Source organism: Andrena cerasifolii, chromosome 14, assembly GCF_050908995.1.
Source record: "Andrena cerasifolii isolate SP2316 chromosome 14, iyAndCera1_principal, whole genome shotgun sequence".
In the NCBI taxonomy this organism is placed as follows: domain Eukaryota; kingdom Metazoa; phylum Arthropoda; class Insecta; order Hymenoptera; family Andrenidae; genus Andrena; species Andrena cerasifolii.
The window spans coordinates 9679573-9698895 of NC_135131.1; the positions used below are offsets into that span (position 1 = coordinate 9679573).

At 48.5% G+C, this 19323-nt stretch overlaps 5 protein-coding genes across 7 annotated transcripts in view; all 5 read left to right on the forward strand.

Annotated features, from left to right (window-relative positions):
• LOC143376367 (tRNA N(3)-cytidine methyltransferase METTL6) overlaps positions 1-19323 on the forward strand; it is a 239151-nt gene that overhangs the window by 2360 nt on the left and 217468 nt on the right. The window lies entirely within an intron of this gene.
• Positions 2844-4254, forward strand: LOC143376297 (uncharacterized). The gene is made up of 2 exons (XM_076826442.1): positions 2844-3239; positions 3798-4254. Exons 1-2 carry the CDS (start codon positions 3225-3227, stop codon positions 4035-4037), a joined length of 255 nt encoding a protein of 84 aa, XP_076682557.1. The 5' UTR covers positions 2844-3224; the 3' UTR covers positions 4038-4254.
• On the forward strand, positions 4857-14276 carry LOC143376356 (uncharacterized). Of its 2 annotated transcripts, none has more exons than XM_076826598.1 (2): positions 4857-5275; positions 12480-14276. In XM_076826598.1, the coding sequence occupies exons 1-2, from the start codon at positions 5249-5251 to the stop codon at positions 14004-14006; spliced, it is 1554 nt and encodes a 517-aa protein (XP_076682713.1). In that variant the 5' UTR covers positions 4857-5248; the 3' UTR covers positions 14007-14276. The 2 variants fall into 2 exon arrangements, with proteins under 2 accessions (XP_076682713.1, XP_076682714.1); XM_076826599.1 differs by lacking the exon at positions 4857-5275 and adding an exon at positions 12062-12256.
• On the forward strand, positions 5585-8585 carry LOC143376349 (uncharacterized). The gene is made up of 2 exons (XM_076826569.1): positions 5585-5742; positions 5920-8585. Exons 1-2 carry the CDS (start codon positions 5728-5730, stop codon positions 7993-7995), a joined length of 2091 nt encoding a protein of 696 aa, XP_076682684.1. The 5' UTR covers positions 5585-5727; the 3' UTR covers positions 7996-8585.
• On the forward strand, positions 17398-19143 carry LOC143376552 (uncharacterized). The gene is made up of 2 exons (XM_076827032.1): positions 17398-17409; positions 17606-19143. The coding sequence occupies exons 1-2, from the start codon at positions 17398-17400 to the stop codon at positions 19103-19105; spliced, it is 1512 nt and encodes a 503-aa protein (XP_076683147.1). The 3' UTR covers positions 19106-19143.

Genomic DNA, 19323 nt, shown 5'->3' on the forward strand with positions numbered 1-19323 from the left:
CATTTCGTCCTCCAGATGATGCTAGAATGTTTTAAAACGTTAACACAAATTTACCGTTCGTTTGATTTGCAATTAAATTACCACTTCGTCGAGCGCGCCTCATTAGATACATCCATCTGATAGGGCATCTTTTGCAATATATACAGAGGGCACAAATGAGCACAATCAATATAATAATAACAGCAACGAAACATATAATACGATATCTATCGGACCTGTATAATACACGCGTGTATTAAGACACAATGATGAAATAAACAGAATACAATTAATTCACAAAATAACGTACTGTCTAACGGAGAATCGAGATGTGCCCAGCTTATCGTTTTTCTGCTTATCCATATTGAGTTGGCGTTTTACACGCACTGCCAGTGAAAGTTTATTGGAATAATCTATTCAAAGGAGTTATCCAGTGCAAAAGTACAACGCACACTTACGGACGGCGTGTTTTAATTAATGGTAACTGTACGTCCTAAACAGATATAAGTACATGGCATCTGTTCGGGCTTCGATGATTCTTGGAACGGCGCAATGCTCAATGATATTAACAATCGCAGTTCCGTGGCGGTGCCCAACTTCGCTACATTAAAATTCATGAGGAAGTATTTAGAGGGTGTCGATGTTACACGCCCAGGAAGGATTCGAAAGCGAAGCCGCGCGAGGACGAGTAAATTGCATCGGGATTATTAATTAGGCAAAAAGATGCCGTGTTCCCGTTTCCCTTCGACCGTGTAACCGGATCGTAGCGCGTTGAATTATATATCTTTAATGCGCAGTATTCGACCCCGATGATCATAAAAATGAGTCAACGCTAATGCAGTCTGCACTATGGAATGTTAAAACGAGATTTACGGACGCTCGTTAGCGCGACTATGATGGGTCATTAATTTCTTTCTCGAACTGATCGAAGTGTATCGCCAACCGTTTTGAATATTCGCGCCGCCACAAAGAGGCGACGGTTAGGAAACTGTATCTACATTATGCGACACCCTGTGCAAACAAAAACCGTGCTACAACCTTCGAAACGATGGAAAAGAGAAACAACGAGCGCCGAGCAGGAATTCCAAGGCCTTTACGACATGCTTTGTTATACGAGGGTTGGAAGGAAGCCGGTTCAATTTTTTTTTTTGGAACGAGAACTTTCAGTCAGAATTGGCAAAGGCCACCGCGACGTTGAGTCATTAAGTAAACACGAAGAACGAGAATTTCGAGAGCAGGTCGAACACAGGCGTGATGTTAGGCGGCAATTAATTTTTTTAAAAACTTTTCTGCTTACCCATTTGCATACGCATACCACGAGGCCATTCGGAGACAGGGCCCGAAGATAGGGTCCCGATACTGGCCCCGGAATTCTCGGGGCTGATGTAGATTTCTGCCAATTCGTATTCCAGGAATGGTAGTCCCGATGTTCGTGCACACAGAACACAATATTCAACAATCAGCTGCACACTAAAAGTTAGAAGATTCGGAAAAAAAAGCACGGAGGAATCTGTATGCCAGCGTCTGGCTGGAACGACGCGCGGGACTGGTTACGCGCATGCGCACCGCGAGTTAGGCAATGACCGGGTTTTCCCACGAAATTTAAATTCAAGACAACAAGGGCGTGCCCTACGGCGGACGCGTTTAATATTTACATACGCGGCGGGAAAGCGCGAAGGTGTTAGAATTATCATCGCTACGAAATAAATAATTGCGTTACGCATAGAGGGTGAATGATTTTTATTGGAGTTTCGCCCTGAGTAATAAATTTACAGGAATTGTTCGTACTGGTGTCTACGGGTTAGAAATAATAAAATCGTTCAACGAAATTTATCGTATGGGCGTATTTATTCGCTAAGATACAATTTAAATACCTGACATTCAATTAAGCTAGTTGCCTGAAGTATTGAATTAATTAAATTATGACGTGATATACGATAGCCCGCGACATCGTTTTTCATAGTATCGTTGAATAGCTTTATGCTGTCTGAGGATGTAATATATAATAGGTGTTATTGAGAGCGATGTTAAATATAAACTTCTTCAGAGAGGTTCCACGTTTACCAGTTAAATGCAACTTATCGAAGATCGTGGCTTGGCGACGTTCTCAGGAGTATGTTTTTTTTTGCACAGGCGCATGTAAGAATTAGCAATTCTATCTGCGATTTAAATGTGTAACCTATTAATATCATAAATTTCCGGAAGCACACCCACGTTAAACAATTAAGTGTCATAAAAATTCCATACGTCCCACCGTTTTTCCTCGTAAATGCGTCGTGGAAGGCTCGTTTTTCTTATTAACCGAGTGTTCCATAAACGGTCCCCTGAAAAATATTTTTCCTCAAACCTTGGATAGGTACGACGCTTAATGTTATTTTTTCTTCGTGCAGCACATCTGACCGGTATTTCCCAAGCCTTCACCCACGTAAAAAATATTTCCACTCTTTCATCAAGAACATTAACGAATATTTATATACTAATTAAGTCATCAACACATTGTTTTCAACGCGAAGAAATTTCTCGAATTTTTTCAAATTCTTAAAATTTGTTCGACCTCTGAAGTAACGAAATTGATATCTCTAATCATTTGACCAAGGGTTGCACGCGGGGAAATTGAAGCACACGCATTAGAAAAAACTTCATTCCCTTTAATATCCTTGAAAACAATCATCAATCAAACTTCGATTTGCCTTCTTCCTCCTGCTGTCAAAGTTTGAACTCTGAAGAAGCGTCATTTCACAGGCGCAGACGCTCATTGTCATTAACGTTCAGGGAACTCGTTAGAATTGTATCGCAACGTGTATGGACTAGTGTTACGTCGAATGTGGTAAAACACTTTCGTCCGTATCTGGCCGATTGCCAAGGTCCCTTGCTTCACCCGCGTGCCGTGCATCGGAGGTTGTACACGGGTCTGCTTTGGAATACGTGAACGAGATTCCTTAGCAGACGTCGCCGTCCACGACGACAACGACGTCGACGGTACACGTACACTGGTTACGTATGCGATTCCATAAACAATAGGACGTGTAACAACCCCGTGCAACATCTCCCGGCTCACGCACACAGCAGGCCGGTGGAAAGACACGCACGACGCGTGGTGTCCTCGTGCATTGATCAATCAGCGAATGACGCGCATAGGACGATCTGCCCGCCAGGTATATAAAGGTATCCACCAAAAAGCAGGAGCATCATTCAGTTACAACTGATCCCACAAGCTGATCTTCAAAGCTCCAAACGCAGCAACCATGAAGTGCTTCGTCGTAAGTACACCGAACCACGCTTCTATCTAACGAGCCACCCGACTCGGTTTACGGTTTAACTACTTTAATCTCTCGTTGCTCCATCAACTGGAAATTCAATCGAATTATTGATTCTTGGCTGACAGCAATACGATTCCATTGTTTCGAACACGTTTTAACGCGCGAAATCATTGCAGTAGTGCTGCTCAAGCTAATGACAGGCACTTGCCTGCAATTCTCGTTCTACAACAGTCAACGTGGAATACGCGAAAATTACATACATTCCGCGGGATTTCTGTGATTTGAAGTTACTGCATAGGTAGCACATTTCACAGGATCGCGACTGCTGAGGAACTATTTAGTTGCAATGATCGCTAATGATCAGTGAGGTACTATAAAGAATAGTGCTCGGTGTATTAGCTTCCCTTCATCATCGACCTGCTTCATCTTTGTTATAATTCTTTCATTTATGCGAGCAAACGCTGAGTTGCTGGAAGGTACCTGTCTGTCAGATCCTTCGTTGCTTCTGGCTCCCAGTGAAAACTGTCGATTTACAAAACTGTTGTCCTTCGTTTTCAGGCAATCGTCCTTTTGGCTATGTTCGCCTTCGCTTACGCTGCCGAGAATCTACCCGAAACCGAGCAGTTAGGAGTGTTGTCATCGGTTCCCGATGCACCAAGAGACAAGAGAGGCGTTCTTCTCAGCTACAGTGCACCACTTTCCTATCCGTACTCATCACCGATCGCATACACCAGCAGCTTCAGTCTGCCCTACGCCTACCGTTCCTACCCGTACAGCTACTACAACTCTTACTACTGAATCACTGGCACCGACATCAGGGGACCTTCGGGATCAAGACTTAGGAAATGATCATGGCATTGCGAGGATGTTTAATCGAGTTACGCGTACTACTTTAGTTTAGGTTTAAGAGCGCAGAACGACTCAAACGGTCGACCAAAATTTTCCATGACGATGGCCAGCAATTGCTTTTGGATGTAATTTTCGATTTATGATAATAAACACTGATTTTAATTCATTCGAATTGTGCTCCATAGTATTGTCTACCTTCCCCTAGACACCTAACCCCGAAATAAACAAGGGAACCTTTACAATTCAAGAGAAGAAGATATCGAGGTCGGCGATTATTTCTGGGAAGGAGAGTCCCATAAAATCGAGGGCCGATAGTTGTGCATGCATCTTTGGATTCCATCGGCATCCGGTGCAAATGCAATTTCCATATGCCCCATAGACGCGAGCCTATTAAGCATGCATCTGCGGTTTCATCTTTAATAGGAGGATGCGTCGTAAAGTGCCGGCTTAAGTCACGCTTCCTGTCGCGAGTACAATTAAAGTTGAAATAGGAACGAGTGGCGTCATAGGGTGCAGTTTACTATTGTCAACCCAGCACTTCATTTAGGCCACTATGCAGTCATCGCTGGCGTCAATGCATCGCCCCGGGGAGTGCGCGGATGGAGATTGCAATGCATCGGGTATCCGTGGAACCATGGAAATGGTGCAGGACTTACGAAGCGTGACGTTTCAGCGGCCATAGAAAAAGTGAGCAGCTTTACGGCGCCGCCGGTATCGTTCGAGTTATCTAATCCAACTCGTCTCGGTGAATCGCAATGGGTTCTCGTAACGCCGACGACATTCGGGATGGTTTCGAGGAGCACCACCGCGCGTGACTTACGCGTAATCGTGAATTACACAATACGAATATATCACTGTAAATGAACACTTAATTCCGTATTCCCCGGGACTTGATGACTTTAAGTACTTTCACTGGAGCCTCGAAGTATATGAACGTGACGGGAATGCGACACGAGCTTTGTTCCACGTAGCTGCGGAATGTCTTTTGGGAACGCGACGGAAGTTCGATCGATCCCCGTTTCCATCGATATTCTTCTGTCGAAGGAGCGATTTGAGCAAGGCAGTGCGATGCAAAAGCACGTGGAAGGCTTGGTTATTCACCCTGGCGGACCCTCGTCTCAAGGTCCTCAAGGGTTGCATCGTTCAGCGATCGAGGAAGAATGACCTGGGACCAATCGTTAAAGAGTGTGAGTATAATTTCGCAGAAAATCGATTCAACCCACTTAAGTCGCCGTTGTAATTCACATCGATTGCAAAATATGTGTCTGGCTTGGGTAGTGGGGTGTTTGGTGTTACACGGACCGCGAGCCAATGAAATTTTGGAACAGCAGCGAAGAGACGATACTCTACATCGATATGTGTAACATCACCAATCCGTAACAGCATTGCCTAAGTGCGATCGATGAAAGCCAGCAAGAAAGTCTATTGTAATTCGTGGATGGTCGCGACCCGACTGTATTTATACATGTGCAGGTATGGCCGTGGTCTTAGTCGTCGCGAGCCTGTCCATCCTTGAGCGAATTAGTTTTTTCGGCTCGGGTGCTGTGATTAAATGTCGGAGCAGCTCGCGGATAGTACGGCTCTTGCGTAGGAAGCGTTTCGTTTGGTGCAGTGATAAGTGCAGTTTGGGATTATCGTCATGAAGCTCCACTTGGTAAGTACAGTTTGCAGTTCGCGACTCGAATTCAATGGAATACCCTCCGTTTATTCAACGCGAGGCAACATTTTATATTCCCCTCGTATTTCTGAGCATTCCTGCTGAGAGAATTCAACGCTCCGTGCATTTTCGTGATCATGAAACAGAGACATCGCTGGTTTATTCTGCTTGCAGGTAACGTTTCTGTTAATTGCGGGCTTATTCTCCGTCCAAGTGAGGGCTGAAGAAGAAGCTGCGGAGAAGCCCGAGATTACGAAGTTGGAGCTGGTGGATCTAGGCGAAGGAGAAAGCGACGCGGATGCCAAGGACTGGGAAGTTCAAAGAAAGAGAAATTCGGGGTATTCGTTTAAGAGACCAGGTGGTTTTGCACAGGCCCCGAGAGCCCGTTTCCAAGCTGGACCGTCCGGCCATAGAGGACGAATCGTGAACAGGCATCCTGCTCAAATAAACAGACCTATTACCAAATACGGACCGCCTGGTTATCAGAATTCTCCGCCAACGAGACCTGCTTCTCACAGTCAACAGCATCGGGATAAATTACAATTCCACGGTCATTTCGGTCAACAGCGGCCGAGCAACTTTGATGGCCGGCCGAGTGGTCTGTTGGAGCAGGAAGTTCCGAGTCCAATTAGACAGGTCGGCTTCATCGAGCCGAATCCAATATCCAGCCAGAACAACGAACCCTTCGCGTCCCACGGGGCGAACTACTTGCCACCGCAGAACCAGAAGCTCCCCGGTTACACCGCTCCGCAGACATTTTCCGCGCCACACGTGTCGCACGATCTTCAAGATAATAATCAAGGACAGTCAGCCAATTTCCAAAGTCAGAACATCGTGCAGCCCCAAGGACATATATCTGACGCAGCTCTGTTCCTCGAGCAGAACGCCCAGGCGATACAGCAGTTGTATGGCGCCCCAGCGACAGATCAAGACTTTGCACCGAACGACGGCCAGTTCTTAGCGCAGAATGATCAAGTTCAACAGTTCGATGGGCAGTTCGAGAACTTCGAGAGCAGCTCCCGGAGTCCTCAGGCTTTCGCAGGTGCCCTACCTTCGTACGCGTCTGGAACGTTGGGCAACCAAGAGACCCTGGAGCAGATTCAGTCCCTCGAAAAGGATAGATTGATTGCCCAGCTGCAACGAGCACTCGCCACCCAGGCGCAGGCCCAAAACGCAGACGCAGCAGGAAGGTACGCTCAAAATCAGCCGAGCTTCGTTCAGAGTCAAGATCTTCTGGCTTCCATCGGACAGCAAATGAAGATTCACGGTTTAAATACACAACCGAGTACTCTACACTTCGGCCCCGGAGGCACAGCTTTCAATCAATCACCTTTTTTGCCAGGAACCACGATCAGTCCGGGGTTTCCGCTTAGCTACGGGCCCTTGACCACTGCTCAGCCTACGACCATCGCTTTTCGGCCCTCAACGACCACTACTCAGCCTACGACCATCACTTTTCGGCCCTCAACGACCACTACTCAGCCTACGACCATCACTTTTCGGCCTTCAACCACCCAGCCTGCAACCACTACTACTCAGCCTTCAACCACTACCACCACGACTGTGCAACCCTCTCAGGATGCCAAAGGCGATGGAACCTTGCACGCCGGTTCCATCGTGCCTACGCGCCCCACGTCGCCACCCGCTCTAGGAGTTCCCGTTTACGGTGGTTTCGTACCAACCCTTATCACCGGCACGAGTTTCCTGTCGAACGTTCCTTCCTACGGTCCCACTTTCCTCGCACCCGGGACCGTAGCATCCGTCCAACCATCAGGCTCCTCGCCCACGCATTTTGGTCTACCCATCCCCACAGATCACACTCTGAAACCGACGTTAGGAAGCGCACCCTCATCCACGCCATCTTCTGCCCCGACCACTCCTTCGGCGAGCCGACCGAGCAGTCCTTCATCCCCGCCGTTTAGTGCAGTGCCTCTTCACCCTGTCTCAACTCCCTTGCATCCGGTCGTGACGCCTCTTCATCCAGTGTCACCTTTGCAGCCTGCGCTACCCCCGGCGCACGTGCATCCCGTCCAGACTCCACCAACCGGGCATCCGGCCTACGGATTGCAACCGTCTGTGATCAATTCGTTCCTGTACAAGCCCGTCAAACCCGTCTACCCTCTCTACTATTACCCAAACGTCGCCTATCAGCTGCAGAAGCCCGCTTCGTTACCCGCTTACCCGTGGAACTACGCGCCGACCTACCCGCCGATCTACGCTCAAACGAAACCCGCCCAAATATGGAAATGACGCGTGATCCAGTTCCATCGCGATTGCGAATCGTAACGCGATTCTTCCCCGCATTCGAGACTGACTGTTCACCCGCGCGGAAAAGAGAGACCGACGAGATCGAAGAAGAAAGTAGCTGGCGCCGTGGAACACTGTCCGGATCGCGATGACACCGTTTCAACGATAACGACGCTCGGCACGAGCCCAGCGCGGCTCGACTTCGCTTAGATCTTCGTGTTCCTAACTGTCTCAATATTGTACGACGTATTAAAGCAATTGGAGGAAGTTTTGTATAGGAATGTTGCAAGGAATCGCAACCGATTATGGCGATAGTGGCTTTGCGGCTGCGGAGATGCGAGCTTTCTGAAGGATATTCGACTACTTTGCGTTGATTATTTCTATTTCTTCGAAATTACCAGCTTCTGGTGTTAATCGGTAAATGGTGTTTCCAATTATTTACTAATAAAAGTAATCTTGGTGTTGCGCTTTCAAGTGAAATGGGATAAACGGTGAACTAGTGTGCTTCGTATTTATGCAGATTGTCGTGACCTTATTTTTTTAAGTAGCGATCACGACGTTGCCTTCTCGACCGAACTATGTGTATACCTCGGTGTTATTTATTGTCTTGAATAAATATTTTTTTACTGCCTAATGAATTCTACTGCTCGCAGCGATGCCCAATTCAATGACCGCTTAAGGGGTTCGCCATACGAATCCCCCGCGTTGTGCAACACAATTGCTCCGCTCGGAGGAATCGCAATTCGCAAGCGACGTGCCGGTTTCGCCGCCAAAGAAAGTTCACCCTAGAAACTGCCTCCACTTCCGGAACTCTCACCGAAGTCGTAACGGACGTTTGGCCGATCTGTCGCGGCTCGATCGTGACCTCGAAAGTCGTTCGATAATTCTAACCACGGTCAACGTAGCCAGATTACTCGGACAATCCTGGGCATACATAATACGCCGGGTCGTCGGCAGGTGTGTGCCTTCCTATCCGTTTCGTAATCTTTGGCCATGTTCTTGTCAGCAGAAGACGCATCAGACACGTATCGGGCTGCATGCAGCATCCTGGATCGATTTGGGATTCAGGAAATTGGAGCACGTGTCCCATTGGCATTCCTAATCTGAGTGGTTCAGTCGTGATAACATGTGCCGTGATCTCAACTTCTTCCTGCTCAATATGCACGTCCTCCTGACAATTGTGATTACAGTCTAATTACGAGTGATACTCAGCAATAGACACAGAGGTTATTGGAGAGCTCACGTTTTTATTCAAGCTGCCTCGTGTTTCAATCTACATAGACCAGTTTGTCAACCTGTTGTTCAGCAATATCGCACAGTGGCGCAATATTCTTACCTGTAAAACTCTGTCAAAGAATCGTGCGACCGCGTTGACAGGGCGAACCGATGAACCAGCACTCGCGCCACTATACCGCTAAACGAGCTAGATTTCTACGAATACTCACTGAACAGGTATAATTGCCTCCACAATGGAGGGCCACTTTATTTTCTGTGGAGTGTAAGCTCGGACGGAAAAACGGGACCGTAGTTACGAATAAACGGCTCTAGAGGACGTTGCTTCTTCACGGTTCACACAGGAAACCAGACTGTCAACTCACTTTCCTCGGCTGACCCGAATCTCGCCGCAGTTTTCGTTTTAGCAAGCCGCGTGCACTTTTACCGTTTTGCCAGAGTCTCGTCCGGTAGGGATTTCTTCTTTAAGGACTCGAGAGCTGGATAAACGGAAATAAACAGGTCTAATCTCCTGCCATTAACCTGTCAGGTAACAAGTGGATATTCCCGATTTCTTCTAGTAGTTAAACCTTTCTGCGTATATTTTAGAAAATTGCAAGACAGAGGTGCCTGTGACATTCATTTTCGTTGCAATAAGCTGCTTCGAAGTGACTCAGAGAAAGAATGCGACCGTTGCAGGTCTGATTTCACTAAATTACTATGCAAATGATACAGTTCATTCAGAAGTGCACGAATCCGGGGAAAAATCTCACGTTCATTGTCCGTAGCGGTCGATCCCGAGAAGAATGGGCATTCCAGCACCGCTCGCAATTACGTGCGCTAATTCGTCACTCTTACTTTTCAAGGAACGTGTGAAGTTCAAAGTTGTTGCGTGTCATCGGGCCTACGCATAATCGCATTGTTACAGAAAATTACTCGCGATGATTCTTTCACCTGAATACTTATAGAACACAAGCAACGTTCGTTTAATCTTCTATCGCGTACTACGCAGAGTTCCTTTGCCAGGCGATACTTAATTTCCGGCCATTAATACGCGTCTTAGGAAGCCGCATTCTTCGCTAATCATCGGCCATAAAAAGTGGTAGCTGTTTGCAATCTCGGATCGCAATCAGCGTCGAAACAGCATACAATTGACTTAATGTGCTTCGCACTTTTGTCGGTCCACCAGAATTCTGCCGGCGGTGCCGGACAAGGGAACAATGGCGATGGCCTCCATCGTCCCACGGGTGAAAGTAAAACGAAATCAATCGGTGTTTTCAGCTTTTACTGATCGTTGACGCGCCAGCTGGAAGGAGTTCTTTACACCGTGTCCTGTGGATCCTTGCCGCTGTCTTGGGGCCACCTTTCTGCGACGCCAGCTATTAGTTCCGTCGTCCACGAGACGATTATGCCGGGCGAACGAGAGCAAGATAACTTTTTTGAAGAAGAATTTTTTGCCGACTGTTCGCGCGTTTCACTTTCCACGATCGAAACTACTTTCAGGGGATTGCAGAGGCGTATTGCGTCCCACGAACCACACCTTCGCTCCTCCTTTCATATCGAGTCACATCGTATGCACATCGGTTAATTGGCGAACGAGAAGGAAAAGTACTGTTTTCGGTAGGGGCGCATAAACTGCGGTTTTCACAAGCAGACTTTCGTGGAAAGGGTCATCGTACGGCCCTTGTGTCGCTTGGCATGCTTTCTCCATCGAAGCCTGTGGAGGCGCGAGTACACTGGTTGAGTTAACTTTTGAGGAAAGAATTGCAGAGCGAAGTTAATTAGCACCTTTCATAACGATTATTTCTGGGTAGGTCTGCATTATCGCGTAGAGAAAGGGGACTATAGTAAGAGATAGGAATCTAAATAGTGCAACTAGTTTGTGCACAATCAATATTAATTGTGAACCTGGGTTGAATAATATCCTTTGATGCAACACGGTTTTTGCATTGTAACGCGGCTCCACTGTGATTTACTGAATCAGTCTCCTTGTTACTCCAAACGGGGGTATTGTATGAAAGGGAAATTTCTCAGGACACCGTCCCAAACATTCACCCACTTGGCGATCCTTTTCTGCGAAGAAAACCGAGCGTTCTCCTGCTCGGTACCAACGAGAACGCGTGCTATTTTAACAGACGATTTGATAAATTTCACATACATGCTGCGATAGTTACGTCTCGTAAGTGACAGCCAATTATCTGGCAGGAAGAAGTTTTAATTGCTAGACCCTGTGCGCGACGGCGCAGAGCCATCTAAAAGCTAATTAACGAGGACTGAGATGTATTTTATGACAGACGCTTTCTTTGACGATTCAGTGTGCGGAAAGACGCAGTAATTGAATAGAAATTGATGAAAATAGATGTGCGTCCAACGATATCTAAAATGATAATTTTTATTCGATGCAGGCATTCATGATTAAATGGCCACGTCGTTAAGAAGAGAACGTCTCGTGCAATAAAATTTATCTCGATACTAGTTACTCTTTACTATTTATGGAAAACTAGACAAACTTTCCAGGCTCGCACGAGACACACCTCTGAAATTATCTCACTGAGATACGACGAAGAACTTTTCCTTGACTTTACGATGCACCGTGGATCAGAAGCTTCTCAAAGGAATTTTTCGTACATGTTCTAATTAGCCTTGTATCAGCCGTAATCTCGTTTTCTTCCTTTCCTTCGTAAGGGAGCATCGACTTCCTCGAGAGGAGATGCCTTTTTACGATCCGCAGGAACAATGCACGATAAACATCGGACTTTAGTCACTTTTACCCGCGCAGGACACTCTCATTTGCGAATGCATCTCCCGATACATCGAGCCACGATCATCTCGGACGTGTGCTCGTGGAGGTGGTGGTGCACCGTGTACCAGCGCGGGGATACTCACCTTCACCTAGACCTTTCTTTCGCCGTGCAAGAGGGGATCTGTATATAAAAGGTCTCTGGGTAGCAATGCCATCAGACACTACATTTTACTCACACACCCGGTTGTCACTTGACCACGTGAAATAGCGAGCAGGATAATCCCGTTTAGAGTCAGCATGCGGTCATTAGTAAGTGTACCACGGATATCTGTATCATTCGCACTTGAATCAGGTTGTCTCTAAATATTTCACCTGCATCGAGAGCTCGCCGTAAATCAATGTAAATCGCATCGTAACCGTCGTGTTGTTAAATGGAAACTGTTCTTTGCAAACACGCTTTCTACTTTCATCGCGACTTGATCGAGCACACGCTCGCTGTATTTTTGTTTCACACGGAATCCATCTTTTGCAGATACTACTGGGCGTCGTAATTCTCGCTGTTTCGGGTGTCTCCTGCATAGAAACGATAGGGGACAGGCGACAACTGAGACTACCACTGAAGGGCAAGCGTGGCGTCCCCGAACTTCATGGAGGCTACTCCTCCGGCGGAGGCGGTGGATCATCCTACAATTCGCCCATTTATTCGAGTGCAGGCGCCGGATACGGTGGAGGATCCCTAGGAGGATACTCCTTGGGACATTCCTCGGGTGGTATTCAGACCCTCCAAGGCTTGGGAGGTTCTCTGGGACACGGTTCCGGGGGATACTCACTGGGAGGCTCGTCTAGCCTTGGTATTGGGAGCGGAGCACTCGGTTTGAACTCAGGACTGGGTCATGGCTTGAGTCTCCAAGGGTTGTCTTTGGGTGGACACGTCCCCCAAGCTTCGTACTCTGCGTCCAGTGTGTCGAATCTTGCTTCTGGAGGAGGAGGAGGAAGCATAGGTCTCTTCAGTCCATCTTCGAAAACTGGACCAGTCACCTTTGGAAACAGTGGAGGCAGTATCTCTGGAGGAAGTTCGGGTTCCAGTAGCTACTCGACACCAGTCTACGCCACAGGGGTTCAAGGATTATCAGCTTACGGCAGTGGAGGTTCGACAAACGGCATCGCCCTTGGATCATCGCACGGAGCCTCGTACAGTCTGCCAGCGTCGTCTTTGAGTTCACTGGGCGGCTCTTCGGGACATGGCCTTTCGCTCCAGTCTCTGGTTCCATCTGCAGGCCATTCGGTGAGCGGAGGCTTAGTCATCGACACGGGATCGCTGGGAAAAGGTTCCTCTAGCTACAGTCTCCCCGTATCCTCTGGATCCTCCTACAAAGGTGCCTCTATTAGCCTGTCCGGCTCGAATGGCGGCTCCAGTAGCTACTCTCTCCCAGTATCTTCTGGATCTCACGGAATATCTAGCTTATCCGAGTCTGGCGGATCTTCCAGCTATTCGTTACCAATCTCTTCTGGATCTCATGGACTGTCTGGGCTCTCTTCCGGAGGAGGCGCCAGCTATTCGTTACCAATCTCTTCTGGATCCTCAGGTGGACACATCAGTGTGTCTGGTGGTTCCTCGGATGGTGCCAGTTACTCCCTTCCCGCTTCCTCTGGGTCCTACTCGTCTGGGTCAGCTGGATCTAGCTCGTATTCCAATTACATACCATCTTCCACCGGCGCGTCGTCGTATTCTTCTGGCGGCAGCCCCAGCTACTCCAGTCCCTCTTCCAGTTACTCCGGCTCTAGCGCCAGCTACTCCAGCCCGATTTCCAGCTACTCAGGCTCTGGCTCCAGCTATTCCAGTCCTAGTTCAAGCTACTCTGGATCATCTGGTGGCTACTCCGCCAGTTATTCGGCTCCTTCCACGTCGTACGGCACCCCGGTAGAGTCCCATGGTTCCTATTCGAATCTGAGCCCCAGATACGTGGGGTATTCCGCTGCGAAGAGCTACGAAGGCTTAAATTCTCCTGGCGGCAAATACGACACGATCTCGTACTCGAGTTCTAGCTCAAAGTATTAAATTATGGAGTTCATCTCTTCCTGCCAAGGTACAATGTCGTATCCACGAGTTGACTCGCTTGACACATTCTTAGGAAAATTCACCGTGAACATCTGTTTAGAAGCGGAACGTCCAAGGATCGAGGGTTGGCGTGCTAATTTGTAATTACGTTACTAGCATAATTATTCTATTTAAGACATCGTTGCATATTTATACTACTGTTACTCGCTTTACTTGTGTACTGTTGTATGTGCCCTGCAGCATCGTCATTGCGATGCTGCATAGCTGTATATCTCCTTATTGTAATAAAGTGATTGTTTTTTTTTTGTAACCACCTGATGTACCGAGCTAAACCAATCTCTAACTCTCGAAACCATCGAAATCACGGCGCGCACTGCATTCATAAGCTTTCACCTCGACGCGTTCGTGGCGTTAATTATCCGAGGCTGGAGGGAGACGGGCTACATCTGCCCGCATTCAGAAAAATGTCTCCTCCCTTTCAATTAAGGGGCTTTCGCCTTTGAGGTCCTTTGCGCGGCATGCAGACTTCAATTTACCCCTTCGCTACGACCTAATCTGCGCCTGCTACGGCGGCCATAGACGACCTTATTATTATTATCCGTCGATGCGCAGAAGCTGGCAGGATCGCGGTGTTTTTTTTTATTTATTAACGCTGATTTCGCTGTGAAAGTTATTCGCCGAGGGGAAAAGTAAACGGGAACGGCAGCTCCTGTGTAATGATCGCAACGACGCTTGAAAAAAGACGCTCCCAAAGCATAAAAAGAGGTTCACTTTTACTCCAAGGCCGGCACCGGCGAAATGGGCGGATTCCTTTCTAAACTTTTATTCCTTTTGGGAAAGTACGAGAAGACTGGTATCCTCCGCGCCAGTAAACCGGCGACTGCTCGTCTCGCCGACCGGTTTAACATGATTCATAAGGGAACTGTTCTTTTTCCTTGTGCCCTTATTACTGCAGACGCTAACGGCGTCTACGTGCCACCGGTACAGTGTCTCTGTATCCTCGAGCCCCGTGGAAGCAGCCCCATCGACACCGTTTCGGTTCCATTCGACCTGACGGACGGCTTCTTTGAACTACAAGCCTCCTTAGCGGTGCAATTCGTCGCGTCCCCCTTCTTCATTAATAGCGTCGCACATAGCAGCGCCGGGATTAAAAAAGTTTCAGCTTAAATTAGTTCGGAACTCCTGTAATTTCAGTGTCCTCGCGGAAAAAGGGCTGGCTCGTTCGGGTCTCTGTTGATACGGGACTCTTCGAGCGGAGGACGAGTATCGAAGTTTTCGAGTAACCGAAGAGCAGCCCACCGGAGATGGGCTGAAACTGGAAAGCGCCGTTTACTCGTCCAGCTTTTCAGAGAAAGGCAAATATTTGACTGTGTGAAGTGTGTGAGACTGGAGCACCAGGAAGCCACTCGCCGCTCTGTTCCTAAACGTCCTCTAGAAATCCCCCTTTATGCCCCTTTACTACCTAATTGATAGCAGTCATTTTTTAGCTATTCTTCTCTAGTATCGACTCCTGTTCGACGTGTCCTCAACAATCGTCACGATCTCCCAAAGCGTCCTCTCTTTTGTCTGGTTTATAGCGCGGCGGGCGCTCAGCTACCCACACGCGCAAGAAAATGCACGAGTGCACCGGTGTTGTATTTCATGCGCGGTTCTCGTACGGGGCTGACCTAGTTCTCGACGGTCGCACGTGCACATGTACGATAAACTGCCGTCTTCGTCGACGTTTACGATTTTAGCGATGGGCTCAAGACACGTCCTGCCACGTCGAATGCATCGAACAAGCTTAGAATCCTTTTCAACGGAATTCGAAAGTGGATTTGCCTGAAAGCCTTGAAAAAATATGGAACTGCATAATTCTCTGACTCGGCTGAGCGTTCGTTAGACTCGGACCCAGAGCGGATAGCCTCCGCCATAGAAAAGCCACATTTCACTGTTTCCCGACTGGTTTCGCGAGCAGCATACACGCGCTTCACTCTCACGCCCGTCCTGGTAGACGCGTCGCGAGCGAAAACAGGGAAAATTCTGCTCTTACTCTTCGCCGAGCTGTTCTCCTTAACAATCACGATCGGCAGCGCAAGACCCCGTACACTCGAGGCTGTTAGCGTAACGCTTCAGGGGGCAAAATTGCCATTAAAGTAATTCCAACGACTTTCATTGTAATAAGATTCGTCGCCGCTGCTGATGGATCTAATTTCAGATAGCAGCGACGTTCCCCGCGATCTCACGTGCGAGTTTTGCGTGAAACCGCATGGCCGGGGATATTAGAGCGCACTTTAGATTACCGATAAGTGTTTCCTCTCGTTCGATTCCTTTCGACCAGTATTGGAAAGGGCACTTTCTCGAGATGTGTACATCTAGCTGATGAAGCTGTCGGCTGTCGATGCGAATCAAGTTCACGAATGTAATACGCACGTCTCCCTGAACGTATCATCTTTCACGGAGAGTGCTTCGTTACCAGTGAATACGGCATTAGGCGAGCTGGGATTTTAGCGAGTCTTACTCTTTCGACTTTCGTTCGCGCCAGGGCTCCCTTCATTTCCTGGTTGCACCTCGAATTTGTCCCCAGCCTACGTGTCACGGTAGATCACGTCGGTCAAAGGCGTGGTACCCGCGGCGGAGATTCGTAGCGGCGGTGAAAGTAACAATAAATTGAATAGATGGAGAGGCGAGTGGTCCCCCATGAGACGCTTCCAGAGACGTCCCAGCAGCGGAATCGGAAACGTCCTCTCGCGGGCATCGCGAGACGCCTCGCTTCCGTGACCAGACGTCACGTTGCCTCTCGCAAATTGCACCTTCGTTTTTCGAGGTTCCAACAAAGAGGGATCGACTGATTGTCTTCCTAGGATCGCGTGCCAAACGGGACGCTCCTTCTTACCCTCCCGTCGCTCCGACCATTTGCCACGAGAACGAACGGCGCAGCGGCAATTACTCGTCTAAACGAGCTTACCAGGACGTTGAACGAGGGGAGCTTTCACGTTTCGATTCTGCCGGCCGTCTTTGTGGATCTCTGCGGACTAGGTGGATCTATCCCACCCGTAGGCACCTCGGACCAGTTTCTGTCGCTGCGTGCACGACAAGATCGAGAGGCGTTTTACTAGGCGGTTTCACTGAACCGGCCGCGCACAGATATCTACATATAAGAGCAGAGAAATGTTAAACTAGTTTCCGCGATTTTTCAGCCGGCTGGGTATAAAGGAGAAATTCAATGTCGGCCGATACATCATTAGACATCCAGTCGGCGTCGTGTCGGTTCGATCTGCTGGATCACGGGTGACACGGTCAACGGCAGTGCGGACGGTGAACAGGGTGGACGAATGAGATACCGTGGAGAAACGGACGCGCTGATCTGAGGCTCGTAATTATCGACAGGCGAGAGCGACGGCTGATTGATATGGAGCTGCTGGTTGGTACACAGTTCGACTGATAAGCGTTTAATTGATAAGCCAATCGGGGGTAGGGGGTACCGATAGTTCTGTTTCGTCGTTTTACCAGGGGGCATCGAGTCACCGTAGCGTTTAATTACGTGCTATTTGGCAGCCTTAGCTTGATCACACGATGCCCTCTTTGTATCACGTATCGTGGGACACAATCTGTTCTAGCACGGTTTGTTTCAGGCGCTGTTTCTGCTGTCGTCGTCCGTTCTCGTGCAGGGGTACGGGAAGAGCAGCGACCCAAACGACGAGCCCTTTCTGCCGATCTATCCCGTTTACCCTTACAGTCCCAAACTGATTAAGAGAGGGATCGACAGGGAGACAGCCGTTACCCAGTTGTCCCCAGAACTGTACGCGCCAAAAGTCGACGCCAAGGACTCGTACAGCTCCAGCTTCAGCACTAATTACCCTCGAGATCCTTACTACCCTAATTACAACCCGTATCCCAAGGCGTCCTCTCCATCCAGCTATTCCTACTACAATTCCGTTCCGTACACGTACCCAACGATGCCCTACAGTGGGTACGGCTCGTACTCGACCCCCTACACGATGCCCTCGCCTACTTACTCGTCGATGCCTTACTCCTCGTCCTATCCTAATTACTACTACCAACCTCCTTACTATTATCCGAATTACTATAACCACCCTATGTTCCCGCCACCATCGTTACCGCCACCTGGCGCTGATTATCCCAGCGACCTCTATTCCGACCCCGAGGCAAACAACAAGAGCAAAGGGAAGAAACCCGGCGAGGATAAAAGGTACAGGAACAACGAGAGTAACCAGGACTTCTCTGGGAATCAGTTTGTCGATGGAGGGAATCATATCGCTGAAAACGCCAGGGATCTAGACACCCAACCGAGCACTTATAAAGCCAGCAGCCCCCAGAACCAATTGGAGCAAGCGGGGAATATGCACATGAAGAATCTTCCGATACCGATGCCGAAGACCACGTACAGGGTGATTAGCGTGGCCGGGCAGCCAGTCGGCCCTGATTATCCTCTGCCAGCTCCCTACATCAAAGCCCAACAATTGGAGGAGCTCATGAGCCAAAGCTGGGTGAAGCTTTTGGCTCAGAATCTGCAACAGCAGGCCGCTCAGTATCCTGTGAACGAAGCCAACAAGAACACCGCGGCCGAAGCCAACGACGGGGAATACGTGAACCAGAACGATCATAACAGGGACACGCAACGCTACGTTCCCGTCCCTAACGTTATCACCAAGTCCGGCCTGGCTTACATAGTGAATCCCGGCATTCTTGGCAAGTTAAACGTCGGGCAGACTGTTGGCCAGGTCGCTCAGACACCGATAACTCAGCTTAAGAGCGTTAAATATCCTCCATTGACGCCGGGGGTGTACACCCCTGTTGAGAAACCGAAGAAAGATCAGGCCGAGTCGGACGAGTACGAGAATTATGACAATTCGTCGTCGCAGGGTGGTCAGGATTACGATGGTACATCGAGTCAGGCTGATAAGCAACAGCAGAGTTATCAGAACGACTCGGGCCAGTCTTATCAGAGCCAGAACTACGTGACGGTGCAAACACCTCGGGGATACAATTATCAGTACACAGGCTACAATCCAACGCAGACTTCTGGTCAGCAGTCGCAGCTGTACAAGAATAACTTGGAAGACGTGAATTTCGGTAGCAAGACGAAGAAGCGGTAAATTTTCGCGGTTAGGCGAAAGGGGCCGGTTGGAAGGCTACGGTGCTATGTTTTATTAGTTGTTAAAGGGATGGTCATTTCTTCGACTAGGACTGGAGCTTGCTGGGCAATATTACTTTGAGAGAATCTTCTACGGTATTTTCTTTAAAGGTTCAGAATCGAAGCATGTTCCATTTCTATGTCGAATTGTAGTCGACGGAATGGATCATTTATAATGTA